This window comes from Diceros bicornis, chromosome 19 (genome assembly GCF_020826845.1).
Source record: "Diceros bicornis minor isolate mBicDic1 chromosome 19, mDicBic1.mat.cur, whole genome shotgun sequence".
In the NCBI taxonomy this organism is placed as follows: Eukaryota; Metazoa; Chordata; class Mammalia; order Perissodactyla; family Rhinocerotidae; genus Diceros; species Diceros bicornis.
Window position 1 is genome coordinate 882916 of NC_080758.1, and position 27500 is coordinate 910415.

The following is a 27500-nucleotide window of genomic DNA, read 5'->3' on the forward strand; positions in this document are numbered from 1 at the left end:
ACTGAGAGCAGAAGACCCGTGTGAGCCTCCACCCCAACAGGCAGGGCCCCGGTGCGGAACCACGGCACCGCACACCCTCATCCAGGCCCTCGTCCTGCCAGGCGCTGACCCCTGGAGGGCAGCCTGCAGCGGCTGCACTCAAGAGTCCCTGTTCCAAGGAGAACACGTCGGCCCGGCGAGCACCCTTGCCTCAGGCTCAGCTCTCCTGAGCACCATCACTCTGCGATCCCTAGTCCCCAGCTGGCAGACCAACCATGGGTTTGGCTCTTGCTCTGAGCCGGGGTTTTTCATCCCTCAAACCTGATCTCTGGCCTCTGACCCAAGTGCAGCAGGTGTTGGTCCAGTGACTGAGACCCTTATACAGCTGCCAAAGGCACAAGTGCTCTGCGTGGGGTGTCCCCTCCCCACTGTAGGCATCTTCCTCAAGGGACAGCTGCAGCACGGGGCCGTCCCACGCTAGCCTGCCCGTTACTTCTGGCCCAGGGTCGTGCTGCGGACCACACACACTGTGATCTGGCTGCTCCCAGGGCTACATGGTCATCTGAAGCGGGGCACCCGTGTGGGGAGAGGGGCCTGTCCCATGGGACAGTGGCTGCCAGGCACGTCCCACACAAATAAATCATACAGGAGGCCCCAGGTACACAGTGTTGTCAAAACTTGGCTGATAGTGACACGAGGGTCAGCGTAAGTGGGTGCAGGGACAGAGGACTGATCACAGACTCTTGGTACCACCTGACCAGGGGGCAAGTTGGTGACAGCAGCGGCTCATAGCCGAGTGGGCTCTGGGAGACAGCTCCCCACGACAGCATGAGAGGACATGCGAGGAGGACCAGTGCAGGAAGGACTGCACTGTGGGGCGGCTAAACACTAGCCTGATGCAAACTCACCCCACACTCCCGCTGCCACAAAAGCACACGTCAGAAGCACCACTGGTTTACCGGCACACACCTCAACGCACCAACAGGCAGACACACCAGGGCGTGGCAGAGCCCCCTGCCCGGGTGAAGGTCCTGCAACACAGCTCCTCAATGAGTCTGCCCTGACCCGGTGGGAGACTGACTTGGACTCGGAGGGCCACTGGGCCTGCCTTCCTTCCTAACCATGCTGACTTATTTCCACGTTTCTGAGCTGTCCGGGCATCCTGGGCTGGTGCCGCCATCGGCTCCAACGGGCATAGCCGAGTGCAGGCACCGACAACAGGTTCAGGTGTCCAGGGTGCGACACAGCCCACAGGGTTGTGTGTGCGGCCACTCATGGAAGGCTGGACAGGCGGACAAGGGAGAGGCCCTGGGCAAGCCATGGCCACTTCCCCAGCATGCAGTGGGCACAGGCCGGTAGGGCGGGGTGGATGGCAGAGGACGGCAGGATGAGCTCTGGTGCTGCTCTATCCCCACCTCTAATACTCATCTGTGAGTTTTCCTCAAAAACAAAGAGAACTAGAGCGAACCTGGAATCAAACACCCTTCCAGAACGCACATGGTCACTGGTGCCACGCAGCTGCAGGATTTATTAGTGAGCACGTACGGATGATGGGGCACAGCCGGCCTCCTGCAGCAGCAGGGACCCGCCCTCAGTGGTGCCCGGCCCCAGGGCTGCCCCAGAATCCCAGGAGAGCAGGGACACAGACAGCCTCTGCCCTGTGATCTGAGCACCCCACTGGGGCAGGCAGCACCGGCCCAGGGTCCTGCCCAAGGTGCTGCCTTCACGCACGGCTGGTGTTTCTTGGGTCAAACGGAAGGAGGCTCAAAGAGGACAAGGCTCGAGGAGGGCAAAGTGCAGACACGGCAGTGGCCCCGGGGCTGGGGGCGCGCGGGGCCTACCAGTCCTGGTTGTCCCAGCCCTCATCAACCAGCGTGGTTGGCGGCCGTGCCACCTTCTTGGCGGTCTTGGCTTTGCTCTCCCCGCCACCCCCCCAGGCCTCCCCACTGCTATTGCTGTTCTTGTTGGACGTGGAGCCCGAGCCCCACATGTCCCAGCTATCCGAGCTCCTCTTCTCGGCCGAGGCGTCAGCGCACGTCCAGCTGTCGTTGCTCGGGGACCTGTGAGCCCTGGAGGGGTCAGCACTCCCGAAGGTCTCCCAGAAGCTCTGGTGGATGTGGCTGTTCTGGCAGTTGTCCCCACCGCTGTTCTGGTAGCTCCGGCCCTCCGGGGGTCTTGGGAAGAGAGAGGGGGACTCTGAAGAGCTGCCGCACAAAACCCGCAAGCCGAGGTGGTGGCACCCCGAGCCGCTGGCCTTCCCTTGTCATCAGCACTTCCCAAGAGCCGGGCTCCGTGCCTGAGGACCAGAACCTCACGCCCACACCAGAGCACTCTCTCGGCCGGTACCTCTCAGGATCTGGGAGATGTTTCTCTCGCTCTAGGGCAGAGGAACCGACCTCAGTGCGGCTTCCACCATGAAGCCAAGGGCACGGAACCTGCTGGAAGGAGTCAGATAGGCCTCCTGCCACCACAGCCCACGCTCAATCGGTCTCACCCAAAATGGAGGATGTTTGAAGGAAAACGTAAAATGCTGGTTTTCTGGAATGATTAAGGAGGAAAAACAAACCAGGGCTCTTAGACCTTGTCCACACTGCTGAGAGGATCAGCTCAGGACACAGGCTTCCCCTCAAGGAGCCCCTGAGCTGAGCTGCTGCCCACCCGAGTCACACCATTCACAACACCAAACAGCACACAGGAAGAGAGCAGTGTGGCACTCTGCCACAAGGAAGGAAACCTGTCCCAACACCCGCCATGGCCAGCCTCTCGGCGGCCACTGCTCCAGACCCAGCCCATGGCCATCTCCCCATCAGATCTCCAGGGTCCCACCCACAGGGTCAGAGAAGAGAAAGCCAGCCAAACTGGGCTTCCAGCAGAATGGGCCGGTGCGAGCCCTGAGCGCAGATGGTGAGCGCCAGAAGCCGCCCCACTTGCCCAGGCTCCTGAGATGGCGGCTCAGAGTGCTGCCACCCCTCCCCAGCCCTGGGCAGTGGGAGATCCCGCCAGGATCCAAGGGGAAGAGGCCAGGAAGCCAACTGTCCCCTCCACACCTCTAGGGGCCTGGGGGCTTCTGCACTATGACCCCAAACGCCTGGGGGATGACACACCTGCCCCCAGCGGGGGTGCCAACTGCCTCCCGGAGACCCCTGAGAGGAACCCCAGGGAAGGGAAGCCTACGTCAGGACAGGGGGGCCCAGCATACCTGTCTGAGTGGTCCTCTGCTCTCCCAGAAAAAAAAGTGGTAACATCCCGCCATCCCCTGCTGCCAACCCCCTGGACCTGGAAGAAGACAGGAGCAGGCCGTTCAGTCCGCCCCGACACCAAGCAGGCCCACGGCATCCGGGTGAGACCTCGTCAAGCTCAGAAACACATCGACACAGCAGGGCTCAGGCTCCCTGCCTTCAGCAGCATCTGCTGTGGCAGGCAGGGCACCCGTGTGGACAGTGACAGGCCGTAGCCCTCAGGAGCTCAACCTGAACTAGCTGAGCTGTGAGCGAAGCTCCCTGGCAGGCGCCGGGGGGGTCTCCGCAGGCTTCCTCCCACCCGGAGAGCCTTGTGCTGGGAAGCAGGGTGACAGGCCACCCCAGCCCCGGCTTTAAAGCAGAGATGGCAGGCTGTCCCCGAGCATGTTGAGACAGTCGGCACTCACCAGGGAGATATCAGCGGCAGCAAGACAAGGACAGAAGGAAAAAAAGCGACAGGTTAGCGGCTGTGAGAGGCCCTCGTCAAGCTGTTTCCATATTCCTCCAGCTATCGGCACCGGAGCATCTACCTGACCCTCCTCACGCCTCAGGGGACGCTCGGGCCACAGAGGTGATCAGGGCACGAGATGCCTGGGGCACGAGGCACCCGGGCTGTGCCCGCTCTCGGTTCCGGGCGCCCTGGAATATGGAGACTGGCTTCCAGCTGCGCCCGCACGTCCGGTGGGGCGTGCCCTACCTTGGACGCCAACTGAGAGACACCACTGGACACATCATCAAAAAGCCTTCCCTCCTTCACCTGCGAGGATTAGAACGGTGTTGTTAGCTGAGGGGCAGAAGCCCCACGGTGGCCCAGTACGAGGACAACACAGGCTGCGAAGAGCTGCGGCAGCCGTGTCACAGGAACCCGTCTCCCCAGAAGCGAACGGGAAGAGTTGGGGCTGCCAACACCCTATGCCCAGGCTGGTCTAACGCGGCATCCTCTCCCGGGGGTCTCTGAGTCTCCCACAACCTTCTGAAGACAGGCCAGTACTGACTCCGAAGGCCCCAGCCCCCTGACAGCCTCTCCTGCCCAGTCCGAGGCCCCTCTGTGCACCGTGGTGGTCACACTGCAGGCGGGCCAGGGCGCACACCCAGCCCTGTGGGAGAAGAGGACCACCCCCCACCCCACCAAGGAGCAGAGTGCAAGGCCAGGCCTCACTGAGCCTGGGACGGGAGCCGCAGGAACACAGGGCGCCTCCAGGAGTCGGAGCCTCTGAACAAAGCCCCCCGAGTACAGCTGCACCCAGAAACGAGGGCCAAGTGGGGAGACACAAGGAGAACCCAGCTGAGCACGCAGGGCAGGCTGTCGCCGCCTCACCTTCTCCTGGGCGGGTCTGAGGACACTCTCGTTCAGACTGTGGCCCAGCTCAGAAGCCTGTTTGAAGGAAGACACAACGAGAGAGGTGTCATGAGTTCCCACGTGGCGTGTTCCCCCAGCACACGCACTGGCACCGCGGCTGCGAGCTCTGCTGACAGAGGGAAAGCAGCTGACAGTGAGCAACCAACCAGCAGACAGGATGCCCATGCTCTCGCAGTGGCTGCACGTGAGTGGCCCCCCAGCCACCCCGGCTGCACAGAGGCCGGAGACCGCTGCCCCCGCCTATGCGCTCACAAGAAGGGGCCCAGGGACGGCAACAAGCCCTCGAGAGCCTGCCCATCCGGTGGCCACCTCCAGGATCTTCCTGTCAGACCCCAGGTGATCCCGTGAGGACAGCCGGTTGCTGACGGCAGGTCACACACCCCGCAGGATGCAGATGGGGGCATCCTCAGTCCCTGGGTGGTTCAGGCCCCACCTGCCCTCCAGCAGCCACTGCGGGGAGCTAGCTTGGAGGGACCGGGATGGAGCTGGCGGATGAGCCAAGGCAGACAGCGTGCTCAGGTGGGGGAGGGGCGTGGGGATGGGGTGGGGTAACCCCATAGGTGTCGGGACCACGTCACTGGGATAAAACTCCTTCGGATGGTTTGGCTCGAGATAATTAAACCACAAAGTGGACATCTTGCTGAGGAGCTCAGGCGCCCCCAGGCCTATCAGCTCCCCTGGAGGAGCGGCACCCTTGGGCTCTTAATCCCACCGCTCCCGCCCATGACTCGCATCCCCGAGCACTGTGGACGGGAGCCCGTCAGGCCAGAGAGACACACGGAGTGTGAGCACACGGAAGCGCCGACACGAGATAGGCCACGGCAGGCGGGACGGCTCAGAGCCAAGCAGGCGCTGAGCAGAGGCGAGGGGAGGGCATACCCGAGAACAGAGGCAGGCCTTACCAGCTCTGGCTGCTGCTTGGAACCCCAAAGCTTTACCCAGACGGCACAGGGAGACGGGTTAGGGAGCAAAGAGAGAGAGAGAGAGAGAGAGGCGGTAGGAGCAGCATTTGGCAACAACCAGGAAGCATTTTGACACATCAGTTAGCGTCATGTGTCTCACAGTGTCACCCCGACAGGGGTCCCCAAGAATCACCCTGGAGCCCATTCACGCCACTGAACCTGACCTCTTCACTCCCAACTGACTGGTTTCCAGGACCGCGTGAGGGAGCGTGACTCAGGAGCCCAAAAAGGGGCTCACAGACACAAGCAGAGATGGGGTCCCTGGGCGGGGCCGGGCGAGAATCACCCCAGGCAGGCGATGCTCCGGGCCTGCAGGGAACCCCTTCCCTCCTGTGGGGTATGGGGGCGGCTCGAGCAGCCCTGAGACAGCCTCTGCGTGAGGCACTGACCCTCCGCTCCGAGGGGACGGGCCGGCCCAGGCCCCTGGCACCACACAGGGACTGCTGGGCAACCAAGATTTGAAGAATCAACAAACGCCAAGGCCTGAGCCCACCACCTCCAAGAAAAGCACTGACCAGGACAGGGGGCTCTGAGCCGGGCGCACACAGCACAGAGCCCTTCCTCCTGCCCACGGTGCGGGCACCTGCTCCCTCCCAGGCTGTGATGGATGGGGGCATGACTTCAGCCCACAGGCCCTAAGCAGGTACAGCCTCTCACTCACCGGTTAAACCCACAGGACCCTGAAGGGACACCTGCTGATGTGTGAGCTTGGGGCACAAATCCACGCACACGGGCCTGTCCCTGTCCAGGCTACACATGGCAACGTCCCCTCCCAAGCACACGGCCCGAGGACAGCAGACCAGGCAGGGTCCAGACATCGAAAGGACCTCATGCTAGGAGTTAACAGACCATGGGATGCAGAAGTTTCATTACCTTTTGACTTGCTTGGGATCCAAATTTCGTGGCCTGAAAGGAAAAACAAAGACAGGGCCTTTTGATCAGCTGTCCTGACTCTGGCCACCAGGCTGCACTTCCCCGGGGCTCCAACAGACGCTCAGGCCTGGGCCCGTGTCCTGATGGCCACGAGGCACCAGTGCTCACCTCACAGCAGGTCTAAGGGGCCTGACAGACCTGAGGGGCCCAGCAAAGCTGCCACGATAGGAGCTCCTGGCCGGAGGGAGGCCATGGGACGAGGGGCAGCACCCAGGGCCGGGGGAGCAGGGGCAACTCCGTCCTCCTCGCCCTTGGATGGGGCTCTCCACAAGCCCACCAGTGCAGGGGGGGCCACCCCGACCCTGTCTTCGCTGGCCTTTCTCACAAGCCGGCCCACGCTGCCTCCCGCTCAGGGCTCAGCACAGTCCAGTCACCCCGCTCGTCTCTGCCCGGCACCTCAGGCACTTCTACAGCAAGTGAAGAAGAGAAAGGCCTGACGGTGATATTCCAGCGGGAAGGTGTCTGGACCCCCAGCCACAACCCTCCATCAGAGACCAGGCCTGGGGAGAACCAGCAGAAGCCACACGGTGAAACAGGGGTGCCAAGGGGGCCGGAGCCCTGGACACCAGGCTCCTCCCAGGGCTGGCGCTCTTTTCGCCCACACAGGCCCGACGGGGCGGATGCAGGCACAGCGACCCATGGTGAGGCCCCAAGAAGCGCTCCCCGAGACTTGACTCCAGCCCGGAGAGCCAACCCTGTGGTTCCCACTGGTCGGTGAGGCGGCTGCGGGGACCCGGCTGGCCCACGACCACCTGGCTCCAGCCCTCAGAAGGCTCTTGTCCTGACTTCTGGGCCTGTCTACTCTGGGTCACTCGCCGGGCAGTCTCTTGTCCCCGCTCTGGGCACCCCCTCCTCTCTTCACCTTCCTCTCTCCACCACGGCCACACCGCCGGCTCACGGTTTCCCCTCTAGGCTGACATCCTCGTACAGCTTCTGGCTTGTTCCTTTCCGCCCAGCACTTGTCCAGGCTGCTGCCAGAAGCCGGAGCACGTTCCCACTCCCCACCCATCTGTCCTGACAAATCCTCCCCCAAATCCTCCCCTGGCCTCAGGCCAAGGAGCAGGCAAGGGTGAGGGAGAAAAGTCCAACTGTCAAACTGCTCTGGAGACCGAGGGGAAACGTGAAGGCTGCCACTGCCTTCACTGGGCCTCGGCCAGGGCCTGGTCAACGCTGCGGGGGAGGGGCAAATCCAGGTCCTGCTCTGCCCCGGCAACACGGCGCGTCTTTCTTCTAGAGCCTGCTAAGCCTTTGACATGAAGACAATCGCCCACCATCAAAGCAGAGAACCTCTCTGTGGCCTTGAGGATCTGCCTCGACCCTGGGAACTCCGGCTGAGGGCAGCAAGAAGGGCCAGCAGAACAAGGGTCCCTCAGGGCAGGTGGATGTGCGGCCCTGAGCATGGGAGGGAAGCCTCATGGCCTCTGAACAGCCACCACCCCTCGGTCAGCGCCCCTTCAGGACCCTTCTCCAGCTCCCAGACCCCAGACCAGTGCAGCCTGGTGGGCCCGCAGGGCCTGGTGACACTTTGGGACCAGCTACTCACGCCCTCCTTAGCTGCTGAGGCAAACTTGCTCGCTCCGGTGGTGAAACTGCTCCAGCCCTGAGGGGAAGAACAGAGAGGGCCACATCGAGGCTCCACATGCTGCTGCCCGGGAAGGGTTCTCTGACCCGCTGCACCATCACCTCGCAAAGGGGGGTCTAACTGCTTCCGCACCCACATCCAGAAGGAAGGACACCTGCAGAGGGCCCCTGAGAAAGCTCACAGCTCCACTCGCCACAAAGAGCTAGCATTCCTGCAATGGGCACACCTGGACACCACGCTCCCGGCCCTGCTCCACCGCACCAGTCGGGACAGTACCGGTGTCTCTTCCGGCCCTCACCGTCCGTCCCTGGCCCCCGACAGGAGGGACTCGGAAGAGCCAGGCCTGGACCACAGGATGGGACCACCGGCCCCGCCCCAGAGCCTCCACCCCCAGCCTGGCCTGCTCCTCCCGCTGCTCTCGGTCCTCCCACCTCCCCTCTGAGTGGCCAGGAATCCAGTGCCCGGTCTGGACACACAGACCGTGGTGGCGGCTGGGGGCCACTGGACCCTGTTCTAAGTTCAAGGTTGTGCTCTCCTAAGCCTCCAAGATAAACTAAAGCTATCTAGAAACACAAACGTCTCATTTAAAGCTAATGTCGCCTCTTCCTCCTAAGGAAACGCGGAGAGACCCTCACGCTGGGAGACGACCACATTCAGCTTCTTCACTAAGAATTCAAGTTCCACACGAGGGGCACGTGGAGACGTGAAAACACTACATTTGGAGGAGCGGGGGGCTGCCTCTTTTAAAATAAACTCCTACACAGAAGGCTTCAGACTAAAGATTTGCCTTTCTTCCCTGGAGACAATTTGGCAACGACCGTGAGGGAAGAGACCTCGGGTTCCAGGGCTCTAGCCGGCTTGTTCCAGGCCGCCCATGACCCGCAGCTCCACAGGGCCAGCCGTGGGCGCCTCAGGGTGAAAGAACTTTTAAACAACTTTTGAGTGACAACTTCATTCATTTTTGGAACAATACATACATGGTTCAAAGAGGACCTCCCACCATGCCGGAGTTAAGACCCAAGTCCACGGCCTGGAGACATGACCGCTTCCTCCTAGTCTCCTCCCCGCACACGCAGCATGGGTGGTCCCAGTGTCACCTCTACACGCACGCCCCCACTCTGCACCTCCTTGCTCACTCGGCGCACTGGAGACCCATCGTACTCGTGCATGTCTACACCCACAGCACCCAGACGCCGACACACCAGCTGTCGGCTCACCCACCCTCCCAGGCTCCTCAGGTGGTTTGCCCTTCTTGGTATCACAGACTATGCTGTGATGAATAAAAATCGTTCTAAACAAACAGAAAGTTTCCTTGGAAAATGCCAGTTTGCCTGGAGCGGCTGAGGCAGGTGGGGACGCACACACATGGCCGAGGGCGCCATCCTCGAAGGGCGCCAGAGCCCATACAGTTTCCGTGTATTTCGCCTCTGCCACGAAAATCTCGTCCTCATGGGGCTGCCCGATAGACGACGCCAAGAATCAGCCCGGGAGGTAAGGCAGGGTCAGCTGCCAGCTGTGCCCAGTGCTCTCCCAGGAGAGAGGACGGCCAGGCAAGTCCATACAGAACTTAGCACTTTGGAGGAAACGCACCTTGATAAATTTGAAATACGCACTTGTAACCAAAGCAAGTAAATGACTGAATACATCTAGGATCGGAATAACATGAGCCACGTACAATTTCAGTAAAGGAGAGGGGCCTCAACCAGAACAGGCAGCACGCTCTCCCAGGGCAGCCCAGCACTGCCCATGGGGCCCAGCCCGTCCACCCAAGACTCTGGGAGGCCCCTCGAGGTTGGCACAGGACACACACACATCCCAGGACCTGTGTGCCCTCACCGAGTACAAGGACGACATGGCGCTGTTGAGGAAGTCGTCTTCTCTCTTCGGAGGTGGCACCGTGTTCCCAAACCCCACGTAGCGATTCTCTGGGGCCCTGATGGAAACAAGCAGCAAGCCACTGCTCCTGAAAGCCGCAGGTGTGGGAGATGCCCAGAGCCCTGGACAGAGGCGTGGATGGCCCAGCCACCCTGAGGTGCCCTCTGAAGGATGTCCCCCCACACAGGATACGCCTGTGCATCCTGTGGTCTGGCAGCACGCGGGAGGCAGGCTCTCCTCTGCTCTTTAAGAAAACCCTCCTGCTGCGTCCAGCTACAGAAGCCCCAGCAAGACACCAAGTCAACAACCAGGGTAACGGCAAGAAGCACCAAAAGTTTAATCTGATGGCTCCAGGGACAAAAACTCATTTACAGGCCAGGCAGATTCCAGGAAAGAAAACGTATTCTTTCTTTCTTCTAAACGTTAGTTTTTCTCTTGACTCAAGAACCTCTTCAAAGCTGGGCTGGCCTGGGGCTGAAGCAGGCAGGACTCCCAAGCGTGCTGACCCTGCACCCCCTACACACAGGAAGCAGCAGGCCCCAGCCACCCTGCAGGGGCATCCTGCCCCGAGGGACCACACCTTCCATGGCCGGGTCTGCCCAGGGCACACCCCCCACGTCCTCCCGAGCCCCACACTGGATCTCGAGGCCTCACCCTTGATAGGAGCCGAGGTCATCACTCAGCCAGTCTTCAAAAGCCTTGTCCGAAGAGGCGGTCAAGCTCTGCGGCTGGCCAGAGGCTCTGAAACGGGAGAGTTAAAGGTCAGTGAGGCCAAAAGACGGCAGGGAGACATCTGGGGACCGCACGGCTCTCTGGGAGGTGCTGTCTCATCCACCTGGTCACCCCTGGGCTCCTCTAAGACAAAGCACCAGAGGCCAGGCCAGCCTCCAGCTCCGCCTGGCAGGTGGCTCAGGCTCGGCAGCTGAAGACACAAGAAGCACATGGAGACACCGCAGCCTCACCGACAGGGCCTCAACAGGGGCTCCTCGCCTGCCTGTGCTGGCAGGGAGGCCGCAGAGAGGCCAGAGACTGAGGCCAAAACAAGCACACAGGCCGTGGTGTGGAGACTTTCCAACAAGGAGACTTTGACATAAACCGCGTGAGAGAAGGTGGGGATACGAGGGGAGGGCCGCTGGGCACCCCTGTGGTAAACGGAGAGCCTTCTCTGAGAGCAGTCACCCCAGAACACCAGCCTCTAACGTGCCAGGACAAAGGACACCCGCTGTGGGGATCAGCTCGCCTGCAGCGTGCCTACGCTCTGGGGAGGCGGGCAACCCCGGCTGCGCCACATCCCCCAGAGCCGCACACGTCACGGTGCGTGTCTGGAAGGACCTGCGCTGGGCTGCACCTGAGGAGTGGGGAGATAGTACGCTGTGTTTCAGATGTCTCTTTACTGGTTGAATTTTTACTAAAAATCTGTATTGCTTCAGCAATCTAAAAAGTTGCTTTTCTCGCTGGCTTTTAGGAACACCTCACAACTGGAGCTGTTATGGCAACAGCATGGGGATCCCGAGCTACGGCTAAGATCAGGGCCAGGCGAGAACAGTGCAGGGCCCGACGAGCAGGCCAGAGTAGCTACCGGTGGGTGGTGGATGGCAGCGTCTTGGGCTGGGGTGGAGTCCAGTTCTGGGCAGGTGATGACTCCAGAGACCATTCTCTACCTTCGGCCAGAGCGGCCACCTGCCAGGGGGACACAGGGGTTAGAAAGCCCGGAACTGTGAGGGGCAGCCGCGGATGCCGTCCACTCTAGTGCACTCTCGTGCACCCCGCATGTAGCCCCTCCAGCCTCGGGCATGGGCTGGGGTCTCTGCCACGCGTGACCACTGAGACTGGGTCTCACTCTGACTCTGCTGAACAGCAGGGCCACTGAGTTCTTGGTCAGTGGCTCCAACCCCAAATGAGGACCCACCTCTCTGTCCCCCAAATGATGGCCCCCAGTGGGCACTGTGTTCTCAGGAGTTCTACCCAGGATGTGGAAAGGCCTCTGGATATGACACTGTCCTGGACATTCGGGAGGAAGGCCCGTCCTCCACCCCTGCCAATGACAGGCAGCTGCTTCCCCTTGGCTGGGACAAGACGGGGCCACACATCCTGTCTGCACACAGACTGCTCGTGGCCTCTGTGGGTGTGTCAGAGCCCACAGAAGAATCCCAACTCCTGGCTCCGATGGGCAGAGCAGCCTGGACACGGCTGGTCCTCACCTTATCCCTGAAGAGGGCGGCGGCTCTGCTGTTGTACTTCTCCTGCAGGGACCAGCAGGGGTCGTAGTCCTCCTGAGACTCCAGGAACTCTCGGAATTTAGCATTCCCACCAGCTTTCATCTTCTCAAGCTCAGTGTCCTTCCACTTGTCCATAGTAACGGAGCGCACGAAGCTGGGAACCAGAGCACCAATCCAACTATCGAGTACGGGGTATCCGAGAGCCCCCACCCCAACCAGGTCATGAATCAGACGCATGTGCCTCCTGTGACAGGAGCGCCTGGCCGTGACACCTGAGGGCACGGGGAACTGGCATGTGAGGTGGCCTGAGATTTCCCACCCCCCGGCTCCTGACAGCAGGCCCGACAGCACCTTAGGATGCCCACGGAGCCCAAGGGGCAGGAACGCATCCGCTGCCCTGAGCAGAGGGCACTGACCTGAGGTGCACACCAAGCCCGCGGTGTCTGCCCGAGCACTCCAGACAGATCCAGATGCCGTAGGTCACACTCACCCACTGAGGGTTGAACGCACCACACTCAAAACACACCTGCAAAGAGGGCCACGTGTGGCTCACCCAGCGGCTCAGGGCAGGGCCCAGGGACCCCAAAGACCCAATGCCTGGCCCCAAGAGGGAGCAGAGGAGAGGCTGGCAGTGAGATCAACAGCAACAGGGAGGGAGGGCTCTGAGGCTGCAGGCAACTTCCAAGAGGCTTGCTAACCCTGACCAGGGGATCAAAGAAAAGCAGCTCACGTTGTTTTCATCTTGCACTCTGACTTCTTTAAGAACTTTCCTGGTTCTTGGGCTGGCCATGATGCTACAAAGCAGAAAAACAAACTGTTACAACTTACAAATAGGTTACGTCATGAGAAAATCAATTAATGCAAAACACTACAAAACACAGCTTCAGAGAAATTCTGCTTTGAAGCTGTAGGCTAAAACCGCTACTCACTGCAGGCAGCGTCAGGGAGCCACCTGCAGAAGTAATCTGTTCCCCACACTCCAGAATCCAGAGCAGCTTGGATGCTCCCGGCCAATAGCAACACAATTATTAGGAATAACGTAATTACTCGTGTCCACTTTGGTTATATATAATCTATAAAAAGTCCTGTTTTTTAAATGAAGTTCATAGCAAGGGGTGGTCACTATAAAACACGCAGAGACTGGTTGCTACGTCTCATTTCCCACCTAAAACAGTGACACACCAGACTGGGCCTCGTATTCTCTGCACTCCACGCCTGCCCTCCACCTCCCCAGCATGGTGCAGCAGCCCTGAATGACATGTGAAGTCAGCGGGAGGGTCTGTAGGTAGGTCCTCCACGGGGCCATTGTGAGAGACGGAGGTGACAGATGGCATGGCCACGGCACGGCAAGGACTGTGGCTGATGGACCAGCAGACCTGCCCCCTTGCCTCACAGGGACACTGCTGGGGAACAGCAGCCACAGGTTCAGGCTGAAGGGAAAAAGCATTTACGTCTTTACAGATCTCCTAGCCTTGGCCAAGTTCAACTTCAACTGGTGATCTGCTGAATTCATGACCAGGAAAATTGACATAGACAACTCAAGCTGGAGGAAGGGGGTGGGTGCCAAGCAGTGTTGGACATAAATTACCTCCACTGGTCCTGCACACACTGCCTCTGATCGGACCTGGGTTCTGGGCCACCTCTACCGCCACCAGCCCACAACTGAGGGGGCAGCCTCTCTGCAGCTCGCCTATTCTCACTTGTGAACGGAACCTGCGAGCTGTTCCCTCTAACTCACAGGGCAACACACATCCTCTGAGAACACTCAGGGAGGCTACGTGGCAGACTGCCGCTGGATGTTTCCACGCTGCCATCTCTCTACTCTCTCCCCGCTGTACGTAAGACGACTGTTCAGAACAGCTTTTCTATTAATGGTGTAGTTGGACGTTTACGTTGAAATGCGTTTTTCTGGGTTTAAAAAAAACCCAGAAAAATCTCGTGCTATATTTCAGCTTTAAGCTTAGGTATGCAGAAATAAGTTATCCACCGAAGGGAACCCTGACTCTCCACCAACAAACCTCCTCAATCTGGAAGTTCATGACTCCTAATGTTCATCAGGGCCCACTTTTAAGCTAGTTGAAGTTAGGAAATAAACGTTTGTTTTCTGTAATTCACGGAAACAAAACCCGGAGTTCACCCTAGGGTCCTTTGCGCTCTGTAGTTCTCTGTGCTTCAAGACGTCCTACTGAAACCATCAGATCTCCAAGGCAAACACCTGAGTGCATAATCCCGCCCAGAACGCGGCCCCTGGTAGGACTCCTTCAGGTGGAATACTGTCATCAAACTGAGCAGTCTACTCATCCACAGCTCGAAAGGCAGAAACAGGGAACAGACCCTTGGAGAGCCGTCCTGGTGGGTTTGAGTTTACAAAGCTTTTGCACACGTTCGTCTCATGGCAGCCCCAGGAGCGCCCCATGTGGGCTGCTGCGCCGAGCTGACGCACACCTGCCGGATACAGGTCTCCACACCAGGCCCTGCACACTCTCCACAGAGCTGTGCTGGCCCTCAGAGGCTCACGTTCTGACCAACAGCACACAGGCAAACAAAGTCAGAACTGGGGTTAGCCTGCTGTGAATTTCTAATTGTGTAAAGTGAGGCAGAAGACTTGTCTGCAGAACTACTGGAGAAGATAAACAAAAAATAAATGACCTGGCTTGGATTTATAAGGAACTTCCTTCAGTGACCAGTTTTGGACGTGAGAATCCTCAAGTTCTCGGAAATCCTAAGTTTAACACACAAAAACAAATACCTCTAACTTTCAAAACCACAAATACGGTTTATCTGGAAAATTAATCCAAGAACTCCTGTTTTAATGCTTGAAACCAAGATGGTAGAGTGCAGCTCGTTCTGCACTCGGACGTAACCTCAGTAAAGGTTGAGCCAAATGAGGACACTTTTTCTTAGGTCCCTAAGTAGCCACTTGTCAGACTGCATCACGTGTGGTCCTCACGTTGGGACCTTCCCCACACGTGAGATGAAAAGGGATGACTAAAGGACACTGCGACGCCCCCAGGGCCGTCACACAGCAGACAGGCAGAAACATAACCCTCTTTCTCAGAAACCGCCTGAGGGCCGCCCCAGCAGCTGCGTCTCAGCACAGCAGTTTCTCATTCTGACAGATTATTCCTGAATCTCGCAGGGCACTGTCTGGAAAGGGCGCCCAAGCACACCTAAGAGCTAACAACCCCCGGCCACCGCTCGGCCGCCTTCGCTCTCATAGACAGAGCCACAGGAAGACTAGACCTGCACTGAACCAGCAATTATCTCCCAAAATTGGTGGTGTGCGATGAAGCTGTTTACCAGTTAGGACAAGCATAGTTCTTCCACCCAAATCCACGTCAACTCAAAAAAAATGTTCAAGCCCCTTCCTGGTCTCTTCACGCACCCCCCGCCCCCGACGATGCCGGCAAAGGGTGGGGAGGACAGGAGACGCGAGCTGGCCGAGGCCGCGTCTGCGAGCGGGCGGAGCCCCACCTCGCAGGGCGGAAGCCCCTTCAGACCGGCCGACTGGACGCTGTGTCCAGGTCCTGGGTCCGAGGGAGGGGCCAGGGCAGGGCCGGCTCCCCCCCGGAGGATGGGGGTGGGTAGCGCCGGGACCCGCGGAGTGTCCAGAACCCGAGGTAGGAGGAGGCGGCTTCAGAGGAGAGAGGGGGGTCCGGGGGCGGGCCGCCCGGGAGGGGCCTGTGGACGGCCCGGGCAGCGGGGAGAGCAGGGCGGGCGCTTCCAGGGCGGGGCGTCTCGGGCGGCGCGCTTACCGGCGGGCTCGATCCTGCGCGCCGGGGCCAGGCGAGCGTCCGGGCGGGGTCAGCGGAGGTCCGGGCGGGGTCCGGAAGGGTCCGCGACGGGGTCGGGCCGAGCCGGGCGGCAGCTGCACGGAGGACGCGCCGGCCGCCCACCCCGCCGCCACCAGCTTCCGGCTACGTTGCGCCGCGCAAGGCATTACGGGAAGCCGGAGCGGGACTTCCGCTTCTGCCCCCAGTCGGAAGCCCGGCCCCGCCCCTGTCGTCATGGGGACGCGTCCCGGCGGCCGCCCGGGAGCCGACCCGGCCCGGCCCGCGCGGACAGCCCTGGAGCCGCGTCCTCGGTCGGGGCCTGCAGACCCGGCGCCGCTGTCCCGGGCAGGGCGGGAGGGTCAGCGACGCGTGTGGGAGCGGATCGTCAAGGGACCGCGTTGCCATCGTTGACGGCGACACGAAAACGCGTCCGGTGCACCGCCGGGATCTGAACGGGGACTGACGGCCTCAAGGAGGATGCTGAAGGTCGGCTTATTTACGAGGGGGCTGATTCGGAAGGTGTGGGCGAGCTTAGTGAAACCGCAGAATTTCTGCCAGAACCGGGGCTGGAGCCGCAGAGCTGTGACGTCAATAGGCTCCGAGGAAAAGGGGGAGGTTCCTGGACTCCGGAAGGACAGAGTCCTTAGGGCCGCTGCCCCAGAAGAACTGTCACCTTTGGTTGAGGGCATCGCCAGCCCAAGGTGACCCAGCAGGGAAGCCACAGGAGTAAACGCCCTGGCCTCTCAGGCCTCTCGCCCTCTGATCTCCCAATTTTGCCTCCGATCGTCCGAGCCCGTTGGTGCAGAAGAAGAAGGTGGAGAGGGGTGGCGAGTGGGTATGGAGCGGCAGCGGGGGAGATGGAGCAAGCACCTCACGTAATGCAGACGTTGCAGGCAGGCTGCAAAGCAGTGTGAATAGCAGGATCCCAAATATGTGAAAATACGACTGTAGAAAGGGAACTATCAAAGTGATTATCTCGGCTATAATTGCAGGTGATTTCTGGCTTTACTTTGTGTTTTCCTGTGTATTCCACGTATTCTTCATGGGTCTGTGTGACTTTCGAATGATCAAGTATAAACATTGTTATTGAGGTATAATTTACATTCAATAAAACGTACAGTTCAATGAGTTTTGACAAATATGCCCCAGTGTAACCACCACAATCAATTCCAGAGCATTTCCATCAGAGGCAACCACTGTGCTGATTTGGTCGCCATATCTTAGTTTTGCCTGTTCTAGACCTTCGTATAAATAGGATCATGCAACATGTACTCTTTTGAAAGCCTTCTTTCACTTAATGTGTTTTTAAGATCTATCCGTGTTGTTGTGTGTATCTCTTCTAGGTATTTCACATAAATGGAATCATACAGTATGTGACCTTTTGTGTCTGGCTTGTTTCACTGAGCATCATGTTTTCAGATCCATCCATGTTGTACCGTGTGTCAGCACTTCATTCCTTTTTATGGCTGAATAGTATTCCATTAAACGAATATACCACTTTGTTTATCCATTCACATATTGGACACTGGGGTCATTTTTAAGTTTTGACTATTGTGAATAAAGCTGCCTTGACGTTCATATACAAGTCTTCTTGTGGGCATATTTTTTACTTTTCTTATTTAATTACTTAGAAGTACAATCGCTGGGAGATGAGGTAGGTGTGTGTTGAACTTATGTGAAATTGCCAGACAGTCTTCCACAATGGTTGTGCCACTTTGTACTTCTACCAGCAGTGTGAGAGTTCCAGGTGCTCACATCTTTGTCAACACTTGGTCTTGTCAGTCTTTTTATTGCAGCCAGTCTGGTGGGTACAGAGTGGTATCTCAGTGCACTTTGATGTGCCTTTCCCTCCATTGTTGGCTTAAAGCTGCCCTGGGTGCTTATTTTAACTTCCTGGCACTTCCAGCCTGTTCTGTGCCCAGCTGAGCATGAGCACTCTCCTCCAGCCAGGGGAAGTCCTCAGGAAGGAGTCACTAGCTCTCACAGTAAGAAACGACTGGCATTCACAGATATGACGAGGACTGAGGTGATGTGAATGGGGCACCAATGGGGTCTACACAAGTGGCAATAGGAGACCATGTAGATTTCAGCACGCCATCCTGTAGTTGGGACTGTGTAGGCCCCACAAGTTCTAAGAGTGAGAGCCATGTGCTGCATTAGTTACAGTGGGCTTCCTGGAGGAGGCAGGCTGTGAAGGATGAGATGTTGAAAAGGAGGTGAGGAAAAGGAAAGGCGTTCCTGGAAAGGGCACAGCTGGACCCAACATGTGGCACTGAGTAGAGCAAACAACGAGTGGAGGCTCGATTTTCAGTTTTCTGATCATGAAGCAGAAACGTCCACCCCTACTCCACCTCCAGCCCTGGGAGGTCTGGGGCTATATTCACCCCCAGAGTGAGGCCCACATCCCCAGAGCCAAGACCAGGGGGGTGGCTCTTCCAAGGACAGGGCAAGCCTGCCGCCCCACAGCGTCTGTGGCCTCCTCTGCCTCTCTCTGCAGTCTCAGGGCTCGTCCAGTGACCACGTAACAGGGAGGATAAAACGCTCATTGACAATGGCAGAAGCTGGGCAATAAAGTGGTGAATGGTGCAGAACATGCAGCTGCAAATTGAAAACGTTTTATTACTCCATATAAAATATTTAGATAATTTGTCTTCCTTTTAGAACTGGCAGCAGTCCATTAATTTTCAGTTATAGTAACGTGATCATCTTTGTGGTGTCCTCCCCGGGGCTCTTGAAGTGCTTGATGTGAACAAAACTGAAGGGAACACGAGGCGGTGAAATGAAAGCCTCAGAGTAAACGGCTCTGCAGCACTGGAGGGCTCTTGGTGCCAGCCCAGGCCACAAGGTGAGCAAGCCAGACAGGAGGGCCGGTCATCTGTGAAGCTGCCGTGGGACCTGGGGCAAATCACTACTTTTTCCTGGACTCAGTTTCCCCGTTGGTGAAAAGATGTCTCCAATTCCCCTTTCAGGCCAGGGGCCCACACTTCCTGAGCGCTTGACAGAAGTTGGGCCCCGGGCTTTATAAAGATCTCGTTTTAACCACACAACCACGCACACTCTTTCTGCTATGAACCCATTGTTCAATGGAGAAACTGAGGCACAGAACAGATAAGTAATTTGCCCACGGTCGAAAAGGCAGTAAGCAGTGGAGCTAAGGTTTGCACCAGCTTCTGCAACGTTCTCCTCAGAGTAGAAGAAGGAGGGTGTGTGGAGCTTGGTGTTCACTTGGAGTGGGGGGGGTGTATGTCCTCTGATCAGGAAACCCAGCACCAGACTGAGGTCAGAACCACAGCAAGTTCATTCCAAACACGTGCCAGTAACAGAGAAGTCGGGCGGCCGTGAACACTGGTCACCAGTGGCCCTCTCTGGGCCCCACGGTGTGGTTAGCCGGGTCGAGGGGGTCTGGCCAGCTGCCAGCAGTGGTGGCAGAGCCTGAAGAAACAGCTGGGGCTACTCAGGGCTGGCGAGGGCTGTGTGTGCATGTAAGTGTACACGTCTGAGCGTGTTTGGGTTTGCATGTGTGTGCAGTGTGCACATGTGTGCTTGTGTGTAGGTGCACGTGTGTATGCATGTGCATGTATGCATTCAAGTATGTGCTGTGCGTGTACACACATGGATGTGTATGCTTGTGCATGTGTGTATTTGTGTGCATTTGGTGTCCGTGTGTGCATGTGAGTGGTGCATATGTGTGCAAGGATATTGCGTGTATGGGCCCATGCCTGACAGCTTGTTAGGCTCAGGTTTGACGTACTGGGTCCCCTATCTGCACAGAGACAACATGCATGGTTTTGGAGTGTGTCCCAGGATGGGTGCTACCAAGGGCTTCCCAGAGAGGCAGGTCCTGCCCTGTCTGCTTTGCACAGCTGCGGAGGCTTGCAGCTCAGGGAGGCTGAGAGATGGCCTTAGCTGGTGGCAGCAGCGCAAGGATGCGGTCCCAGGCTGTTCCGACATAAGAGGCCCCGGGATCAGCCTCGCTGGAATGTCCCCTGGCCTGACACGCAGGCGCATCCCAGCAGCAGCTTGCCCGAGTTCCTGTGTGCGGCTGTGCCCACCCTGCCCTCGCTCCGAGTGCTGCTCCGCCGGCGCTCCCAGCACGGCCAGGCCAGAGGGCTGCGTCCCGGAACACCGCCCGGCCGCCAGGGGCAATGAGGGGCCTCGTGCTTCCGCCGCACCCCCACTCCCGCCCCCCGCCGCACGCCCCCCACTGCCTGCTCTTGGATAGCGCGCCTGCCCCGCTCGGGGAACTCGGTGGCTCACTGCCTGTATTTGAAGGTTCAGCCAGCCTGCAGCCTGACAGGAGCCTCGGCTGTGGCAGGACCAACCGGGCATCTTGAAATGACTTTCTAATTGCGTCAACTGGCCAGGGCTCCAGGGCCACCAGGAGAGGTAGGGCCTGGCCTTGAGTGTCACCAGAGCCCTCTGGACTCTTAGCTTATCTTGAAAACCTCTCCCATGTTGGGCTCAGCTCAGGCACCCTGGGCTGATCTCAGCTCACCATCCAGATGTGTCTCCCACAGATGTTTAGGGAGCATCTGGGTCATGCAGGCCGTCGCTGGCCTCCAGGGAGCTTCAACCCACCTTGAAGCTGACAGGGCAGTCAGTTCATCTTTCTATCTCCCGAGAATTGCTTCAAGGAAGATACAGCCGGCAGACGAGAAAGGAGGGCTCTCGGTCAGAATTGTCCGTCCCTAACACGGAGTGAGCCTGCTGTTTCTGGGCGCTGGTGGCAGGAGGACCAGATGGACGCGGGGCCTGTGCCCCACCTCACGGGCACTGGGGCGACAGTGACGATGAGCTGTGATAAAGGAAGTGCTGGGTTGTGGGGGCAACACAACAGGGCCCGGCATGGTCTGGGGATCCAGATGCTTCATGTTGGACGTTTGAGCCGGATCCAAGGGAGGAATTAAGCCCCTCCCAGGTGCCCGGCCTCATGACGGGAGGCCCACAGAAATAAAGGGACGCACAATCCTTACTTCCCACCACCCATTTCTGTTATTTGTTCCCCGCAGCACCTGAGCATCATAGCAACATGCACCATTGGGCACTCTGCTCCTCCTGATGTCGAAGTTCAGGGAGACGGGGCAGGACCTCCTGCAGGTCAGTGTTGGCCCCGTGCAGCGTTCCAGAGCACAGTGGGCACTATGGTGCCCACCAGATCCCCCACGGTGCACCCACCTCAGGTGTGGGCCTGTGAGACGCATGGCTCACAGCCGCCCCCTTCTCCAGAGTGGTCCTCCTCCAGGCGTGCCCCACCCACCAGGCTGCAGACAATGATTGACGGGTGGCGAGGAGGGGACACAGGCAACCCGCCCCTTGTCAGTGGGTGGGACGGACCACTTCCTGCTCCGGAGCCCTCACTCCCAGGGAGCTGGCTGAGGCCTGTCTCCAGCAGAGACCACCTCCTTGCTCAGCTTCCCCTGCCCCATCCTGCATCCCACCGGCCCTTCTCCGGAGACCCCGCCCAGTGGGTCACTGCACAGGCGTCCCCGCTCAGGCCCTGCTGCCGGGGAACTGACCCAAGACCGGCCCAGCCCTCCCAGCTGGCATTTTGGTTGCCATTTGCTGTGACAGATGCCACAGCTCTTAGTGGAGGTGGTGGGGGGAGGGGTGGGTAGATACAGCGAAGGGCAGTTTCTCCGGAACCATCTCCTTCATCACCCCTCAGTCACCAACTTCAACCCGCTCACTCTGAGCCACAGCCAGATAGAGCCCAACCACACTGGGTCACTCCTGGGTGCAACAGCTGGTGTCACATGTGCTATTAGTCTGTGCAGGCCTGGGTTGCTTCCCTGTGGTTCTCCATTCCAGCCCCGGGAGTGGGAGCCACTAAGGGGAGAAGGCACAGGCTCAGAGAGGTACAGTGTCTCACACAATGTCACACAGCCGGTGTGCGGTGCTGTGGCGACTAGACCCAGGTTTATGGGACATAGAACCGCAGTGTCCTCTAGCCCCTGGGTTTGCCTTCCCGTGTCAGTACATAATCTACTCAAGGTTTCCTATCCAGGAGTTCTTCCTTCCTGCTCAGACCCCTGCTCAGCATCCTCAGAGTAAAGTCCAATCCCCTGAACTTAGCATTGCAGGCCCCCCAAGAACTTGGTCTGGTCTCTGCCTTGCCCCTCCGGTCCTGGCACTTGGGCCCTCCTGCCCCTGCGTGTTCTTCCACACCCTCCTCCCCCGCTCTATGTGTGGGAATCCTGCTCATCCCTCTGCTTCCTCCTCCCTGCGGCCTGCCCGGCTCTCCCCGTGGTCTGGGAGTTGCTGGAGGGCCAGTCCATGCCCTCGACCTCTCCCTGTCACTCAGTGTGCCCCACAGGGTCTCATGCAGAGGCGGCTCCTGGTAAATTCCTTCTGCCTGACTGCTGGGTCCTGCTTGGCCGCCAAGATCACAGCGGGTTCAAGCCACGATGGGTGGGAACAGGCTGAGGCCTGGGGAGCCCACTAGCCCATGTGGACGGGCATCCCCAGTAGGGGCCTCACAGGGCAGGGAGAGCGCATCCTGCTGCCCAGGGCGCCTGTGGGGCCCCTCAGTCTGGGTGCAGGCCCTCCAGAGGTGGCCGGGACCAGCAGTTTGGGGCGGCCCTCCGAGACTGGTTTTCTCGAGTAAACATACACACTGCCTCATCCTCTCACTGGCACTCAGCACCTGGCCCCGTCAGCACCTTTCCCTCATCCGTCTCCACATCGGAACCTCGTTCCTCCTAACTGCGGATACAAACGGTAGTTCTCTAACCGCCCCCTAGTGGAGACCAGGGTTCCATGACCATCATTACTGTCGTCATTGTCTTGACTCTGCCTCACCGTCTTGGTTGTGCTGGACCTCTGTGTACACTGGTCTCTCTGCGTTCATGTGAGTGCTTCTACAGCGTCCACCTCTAGAAGTGGAAGCCCTGGGTAAATGCTGGCACATTCTACCCAATTTCTCCCCAAACCTTGGTACTAAAGGCCCTAATGTGAGCATGCCCATTCCTCACGACCCCGCCTGGCGGGGTGTCATCAGGAGGCTTGCCTTTGCTGTACTATAAGCACCTGCGTTGTCATTGCTGTTTGAGTTTTCATCTCCTTAGTGGTGGGGGGGGCAACTGCATGTGACTGGACAGTGTGTCCCCCCCCGAGGCCCTGTGACTGTTCTCTCCTCCTTTTTGTCTTCTACTGATCAGCTTCCTCCACCAGGTCCTTCCTGAAACAGCTTTGTCCTGCGTCTGGAGAGAAGAGCGCAGGGGTGGCTCAGGTCTGCCCAGGCTGGGGCTGCCACGCTCCTGGCCTCTGGCCTCTGGCCTGCTGGGTGGTGGGACTCGGCCCCAAGTGGAGAAGGGCCTGGCTGGCCCCAGACCCATCAGAACCTCTGCCACTGCCTCTGAGTGATGCACAGGAAGAATTGGGGCCCAGGACAGAAGGAAATGGAAGGGATGTCAGGACATGTGGCCCTGCTAATTTGGGAGGCTGTGCATCGCTCCAGAAGTGCAACTGTTCCTGAAAATCCTGAGCCTTCATTACATCCTAGAACACCAAGGAACTTGCCGCTGTGCTGAATGACACGTGGTCACACCGGCTAAGGAGTCACGGCTAAGAATGTGTTGAGACTGGGCCAGCTTCTCAGATTGCAAGCCTGATGGCTCAGATCCCGGGCTATGATCGTAAGGACCCACACACCCAAGACTCAGCCCCTCCCACACTGATCTTAGTCTTTCTAGATTCTAGTTGCTAGACACAGAAAATCCAACCTCAAATGGCTTAAACAACAAAGGGAAATTATTGACTCATGTGATGAAAAGTCCAGCAGTAAGTTGGCTTTCAGGCAAGACTTGATCCAGCAGCTCAACAATATTGCTGAGAACCTGGTTTCTCTCCGTGTCTTTGCTCTGCAGTTCTATCTTCATCCTAAGGTCCCAAGATGCAGCTCCTAAGGCTGCAAGCCCAGCCAAAAGCCTGATTCGCTCTGGTTGGACTAGTATGGGTCACGTGTCTACTTCTAAGCCAATCACAGGCCAGAAGCTAACCTGTGGCTTCTAGGCCCTAGCTCCAGCCCTGGAGCCCCAGGGGGAGGTGGGTTCCCCAGGACGACAAGGACCCCCAAAGAGAAGTCTGAGGTGTTGGGGAGCCAGAGGGCAAGACACTGGAGAGCAAGGAGTCCACAAACCTACGCTCCCAGGGACCAGATGAGCTTTCCCTGTGGCAGAGGTTGAGGTGGGGTTTTTGTGGCTCCCCTCTGTGTCCCCAGGGCTCAGCACAGAGCCAGGCTGCAGACAGCCAGCGTTGTACAGATGCTGGTGATGGATGGGCGGGTCTCTGCCCTCTCTTCTGTTCTCTCAGGGCTGTGCGCTGCTGGAAAGGAAGGAGGAACAGGTGCGGGTGGACAGGTGGACAATCTGAGAGGCGGGAGCTTGGCCTGGAGTCGGGGAGGGAGAAGGGATGTGGGCAGAGGATCGAGGAAGAGAAGTGGGCGGGGACGTGTGGGACTGTGAGCCCAGGTGTGGGGCACCCAGGGAGGCCTGAGGGGCCAGCGTGCAGAGGGGGGACAGGGCCAGGAGACCCATGAGGGAGCTGACACACAGGCTGTGTGACACCCTGGGAGGGACAAAGAGCTCTGGGGATTCAGGTGGACACAGGAGCTGGGGCCTAAGGGGAGGTTAAGAAGGGACGGTCACAGTTTGGGGGAGAACTGGGGACAGCAGCTACCTGACTTGCACTGACCCCAAGGCCCATTTGACCAGTAGGGTGGAAATCAGGCCTAGGAGGACCGCAAAACACAGCGCAATCAAGTCTGGGGCTGAGAGCGCTCCTGGTCAGCCGGGGGCCTGAGAGCTGGTAGCCCAGGTGGGGCATGCTGCGCTTACTATCCTGTGTTCCTGCCTCCTGGGCACGTGCCAGCTGCGAAGTCACGTCACACAGGGAGCCTGCGGGGCAGCCGCCGGCTGTGCTGACTGTCCCGAGATCCACCTCCTGGGCGCCCGGGACTGTTCCTCCCAGGCGGGGCGAGAGGCGACTCCCAAGCCCCGGGCCCCTGAGCCCCTTCCCTGGAGGCAGGAGACCTGGCGTCACATCCCGCCTCTGCCATTCCTGAGCTGCAGGACAGCCACTTAACATGTCTGCGCTTCAGCGTCTGCGTCTGTAAAATGGGAGCATCGATGGTCCCTCCCTCCAAGGTTCTTGTCAAATTCATCGAGATGACAGGAGGAGGATGGGGGACGGAACGAGGCCACTGCCACAGCTCCTTGTTAGTGCAGGGAGGGGCCCCCAGGCCTCCCTGTCACTGACCACCCCCGCACAGAGACAGAGAAGCAGAGTCTTCTGGACGGGGCATTGCCGTTTCTTCCTCAAGCAAAATAAAACTAACCATGGAAGAACATGTCAGCTGCCAGATGTTTCCTGTGCTTCCAAAGCCGAGGGTGCAGTCAGAGGGGTCATTTCTGAGTCCTTCCTGGTGCTGCCCGAACAGCAGCTTGATGTGATGTCCATGTGCCAGCTGGGGATCATAACGCCACACTGAGGCCCCCGTCGAGAGAGACAGAGACAGAGAGAGAGAGAGACAGAGACAGAGATAGTGAGGGAGAGAGACAGAGAGAGAGAGACAGAGAGAGGGACAGAGAGAGAGGGAGAGAACCAGCAGAGGACCCAGCAGAGGGAGGGCAGCGCCCGGGCCTGCAGACCCGCTTCCCTCGCCCTCTGGTTTTTGCAGTGTGTTTAATGCACCAAGTGCTTAAGAAAGAAGCCGCATGGGGCCGGCCCGGTGGCGCAGCAGTTAGGTGTGTGCACTCCACTGCGGCGGCCCAGGGTTCGCAGGTTCGGATCCTGGGCACACCCTGACGCCCGCTTGTCAAGCTATGCTGTGGTGGCGTCCCATATAAAGTGGAGGAAGATGGGCACGGATGTTAGCCCAGGGCCAGTCTTCCTCGGCAAAAAGAGAAGGGTTGGCATCGGATGTTAGCTCAGGGCGGATCTTCCTCACAAAAAAGAAAGAAGCTGCAGCCCCATCTCCGCTTGGCTTTCCTCTTTGGTCCCTGAGTTGCTGAGAGTAATGATGAGGTCGCTAAAGAGACCTGCCGACTGTCCCCTGGATGGCTGCCCGCCCCTGCGCTCCCCTTGAGAGGGTCTCGGAGCTCCAGGCCGAGCCTGGACTACTGGAGCTCTGCATCTGGATCAGGGCAGTGGGCCGTCTCCTCCCTCTGAGTGCCTCACATGGGGGTCACGGGTTCTCTAGGGCCTGCAGTGGGGCCTCCTGGGGCTTAATGCCTCGTTCCTCCCTCTGAGTGCCTCACATGGGGGTCACGGGCTCTCTAGGGCCTGCAGTGGGGGCTCCTGGGGCTTAATGTCTCGTTCCTCCCTCTGAGTGCCTCACATGGGGGTCACGGGCTCTCTAGGGCCTGCGGTGGGGGCTCCTGGGGCTTAATGCCTCGTCTGTCACCCGTCCTGCTGACCGGCACCCTTGTGAGGCACTAAAGTGTCTGTCACTTGACTGAGAGAATAGAGGAACCAGTTTGGTGTCTGTTTCCATCCATGACGCTGGCCAGCGCTGACCGGTGGTCTCCACTCCCTGTGCTGTGCAGCCTGTGGCACTGAGTTTGCTCCTGGAAGGGAACCCCAGGGGGGTCTGAGGCCTGCTGCTCAGTCCTTTGCAAATTGCATGACTCTAGTGATGGCAGACGGCTGCCTGAAGGTGCAGCTGAAGATGTAGGGACTTGTTCCGGGCTATCATCCTCTCCCAGCTATGGGACCTCGGCTGCTGGTCCCCCCTGAGGCTGAGCCTCCTCCTGGAACGAGGGTCACGTCGCCTCCCTGGCCTGGGCTGTAGGAAAGCAATAGACAGAGCAGAGAGCCAGTGTGCTAGCCCCTTACTGGGGCGCTAGACTTGGGGGTCCACATTAGCCCAGCTGTTAATAACCGTGGGCATTGTTACCCCTCGTAATGATGGCCTGTGATGATGTGACAACGGCGCCCGGGCCAGGGAAGGCTGGGATGGGACGTGCAGGGCTGGGGCCATGCTGTGGGGCAGACGAGAGGAGCCGAGCAGGCCCCGGGCTCTGAGCTTCCCCTGTTCTTTCAGTGCCCAGGGGGTCTGAACCCCAGATCGGTAGGTGTGGCCCAGAGCCCACCCTGCACCGGGCCGAGGGAGGAGACCACAGGGCCTTGCCGTCCCTGGGCCACTGCATGTCTCAGCAAAGCCCTCTGTTCACGTTTGTGCCCCTCTTGGCTGCAGCTCCCCTCTGCCCAAAGGCTGAACGCCAGAGAGCAGGGCGGCTCGGGGCTGTGTGGGATCACCAGAGACGGAGGGCGTCTTGGCTTTCTGCTGTCCCTCAGTACAGCTGTGAGGGACACAGGTGGGGGCGCCCGCCAGCCTGAGGCCCGGAGAGCAGGCTCAGAGAGCAGACAGCTCGGCGAGGACGGGGGCAACGCTCCCCTCTGCATCCTGGTGCCACAGACTCGGGCTGGAGAGGGGAAGGAGGCGGGTTCCACAGCGTGAGACAGCTGTCAGCGCACGGGCTCCCCTCGGAGACTGTGGCGGATGGAGAAGGAAGTCAGCAGAGGCCTGAGGGGGAGGGGTGGCCGTGTGCCAGCGGCTGCAGGGGCTTCCCAAATTCAC

The 27500-nt window shown here is 59.1% G+C and overlaps 1 protein-coding gene across 6 annotated transcripts; it reads right to left on the bottom strand.

Moving 5' to 3' along the window:
- Positions 1-1480: 1480 nt before the first annotated feature.
- On the bottom strand, positions 1481-16029 carry ARFGAP1 (ADP ribosylation factor GTPase activating protein 1). Of its 6 annotated transcripts, none has more exons than XM_058562320.1 (13): positions 15905-16028; positions 12880-12943; positions 12566-12675; positions 12132-12303; positions 11510-11610; positions 10585-10671; positions 9892-9988; positions 8017-8073; positions 6414-6446; positions 4537-4593; positions 3916-3975; positions 3179-3249; positions 1481-2153 (listed from the first exon to the last, which is right to left on the bottom strand). In XM_058562320.1, the coding sequence occupies exons 2-13, from the start codon at positions 12937-12939 to the stop codon at positions 1817-1819; spliced, it is 1242 nt and encodes a 413-aa protein (XP_058418303.1). In that variant the 5' UTR covers positions 12940-12943; positions 15905-16028; the 3' UTR covers positions 1481-1816. The 6 variants fall into 6 exon arrangements, with proteins under 6 accessions (XP_058418303.1, XP_058418301.1, XP_058418304.1 ...); XM_058562318.1 differs by having other exon boundaries at positions 3179-3255; XM_058562321.1 differs by lacking the exon at positions 8017-8073 and having other exon boundaries at positions 3179-3255; positions 15905-16029.
- Between the last annotated feature and the right edge of the window lie 11471 nt (positions 16030-27500).

What these genes read in the sequence shown, in the direction of transcription:
- ARFGAP1 (XM_058562318.1), bottom strand. Translation starts at nt 12,939, where the DNA reads ATGGCCAGCCCAAGAACCAGGAAAGTTCTTAAAGAAGTCAGAGTGCAA. An exon ending in CCGCCCTCTTCAGGGATAAG is followed by an intron (nt 11,611 to 12,131) that starts GTGAGGACCAGC and finishes TCCCCCTGGCAG; the next exon opens with GTGGCCGCTCTGGCCGAAGG. An exon ending in TCAGACCCGCCCAGGAGAAG is followed by an intron (nt 3,976 to 4,536) that starts GTGAGGCGGCGA and finishes TAATCCTCGCAG; the next exon opens with GTGAAGGAGGGAAGGCTTTT.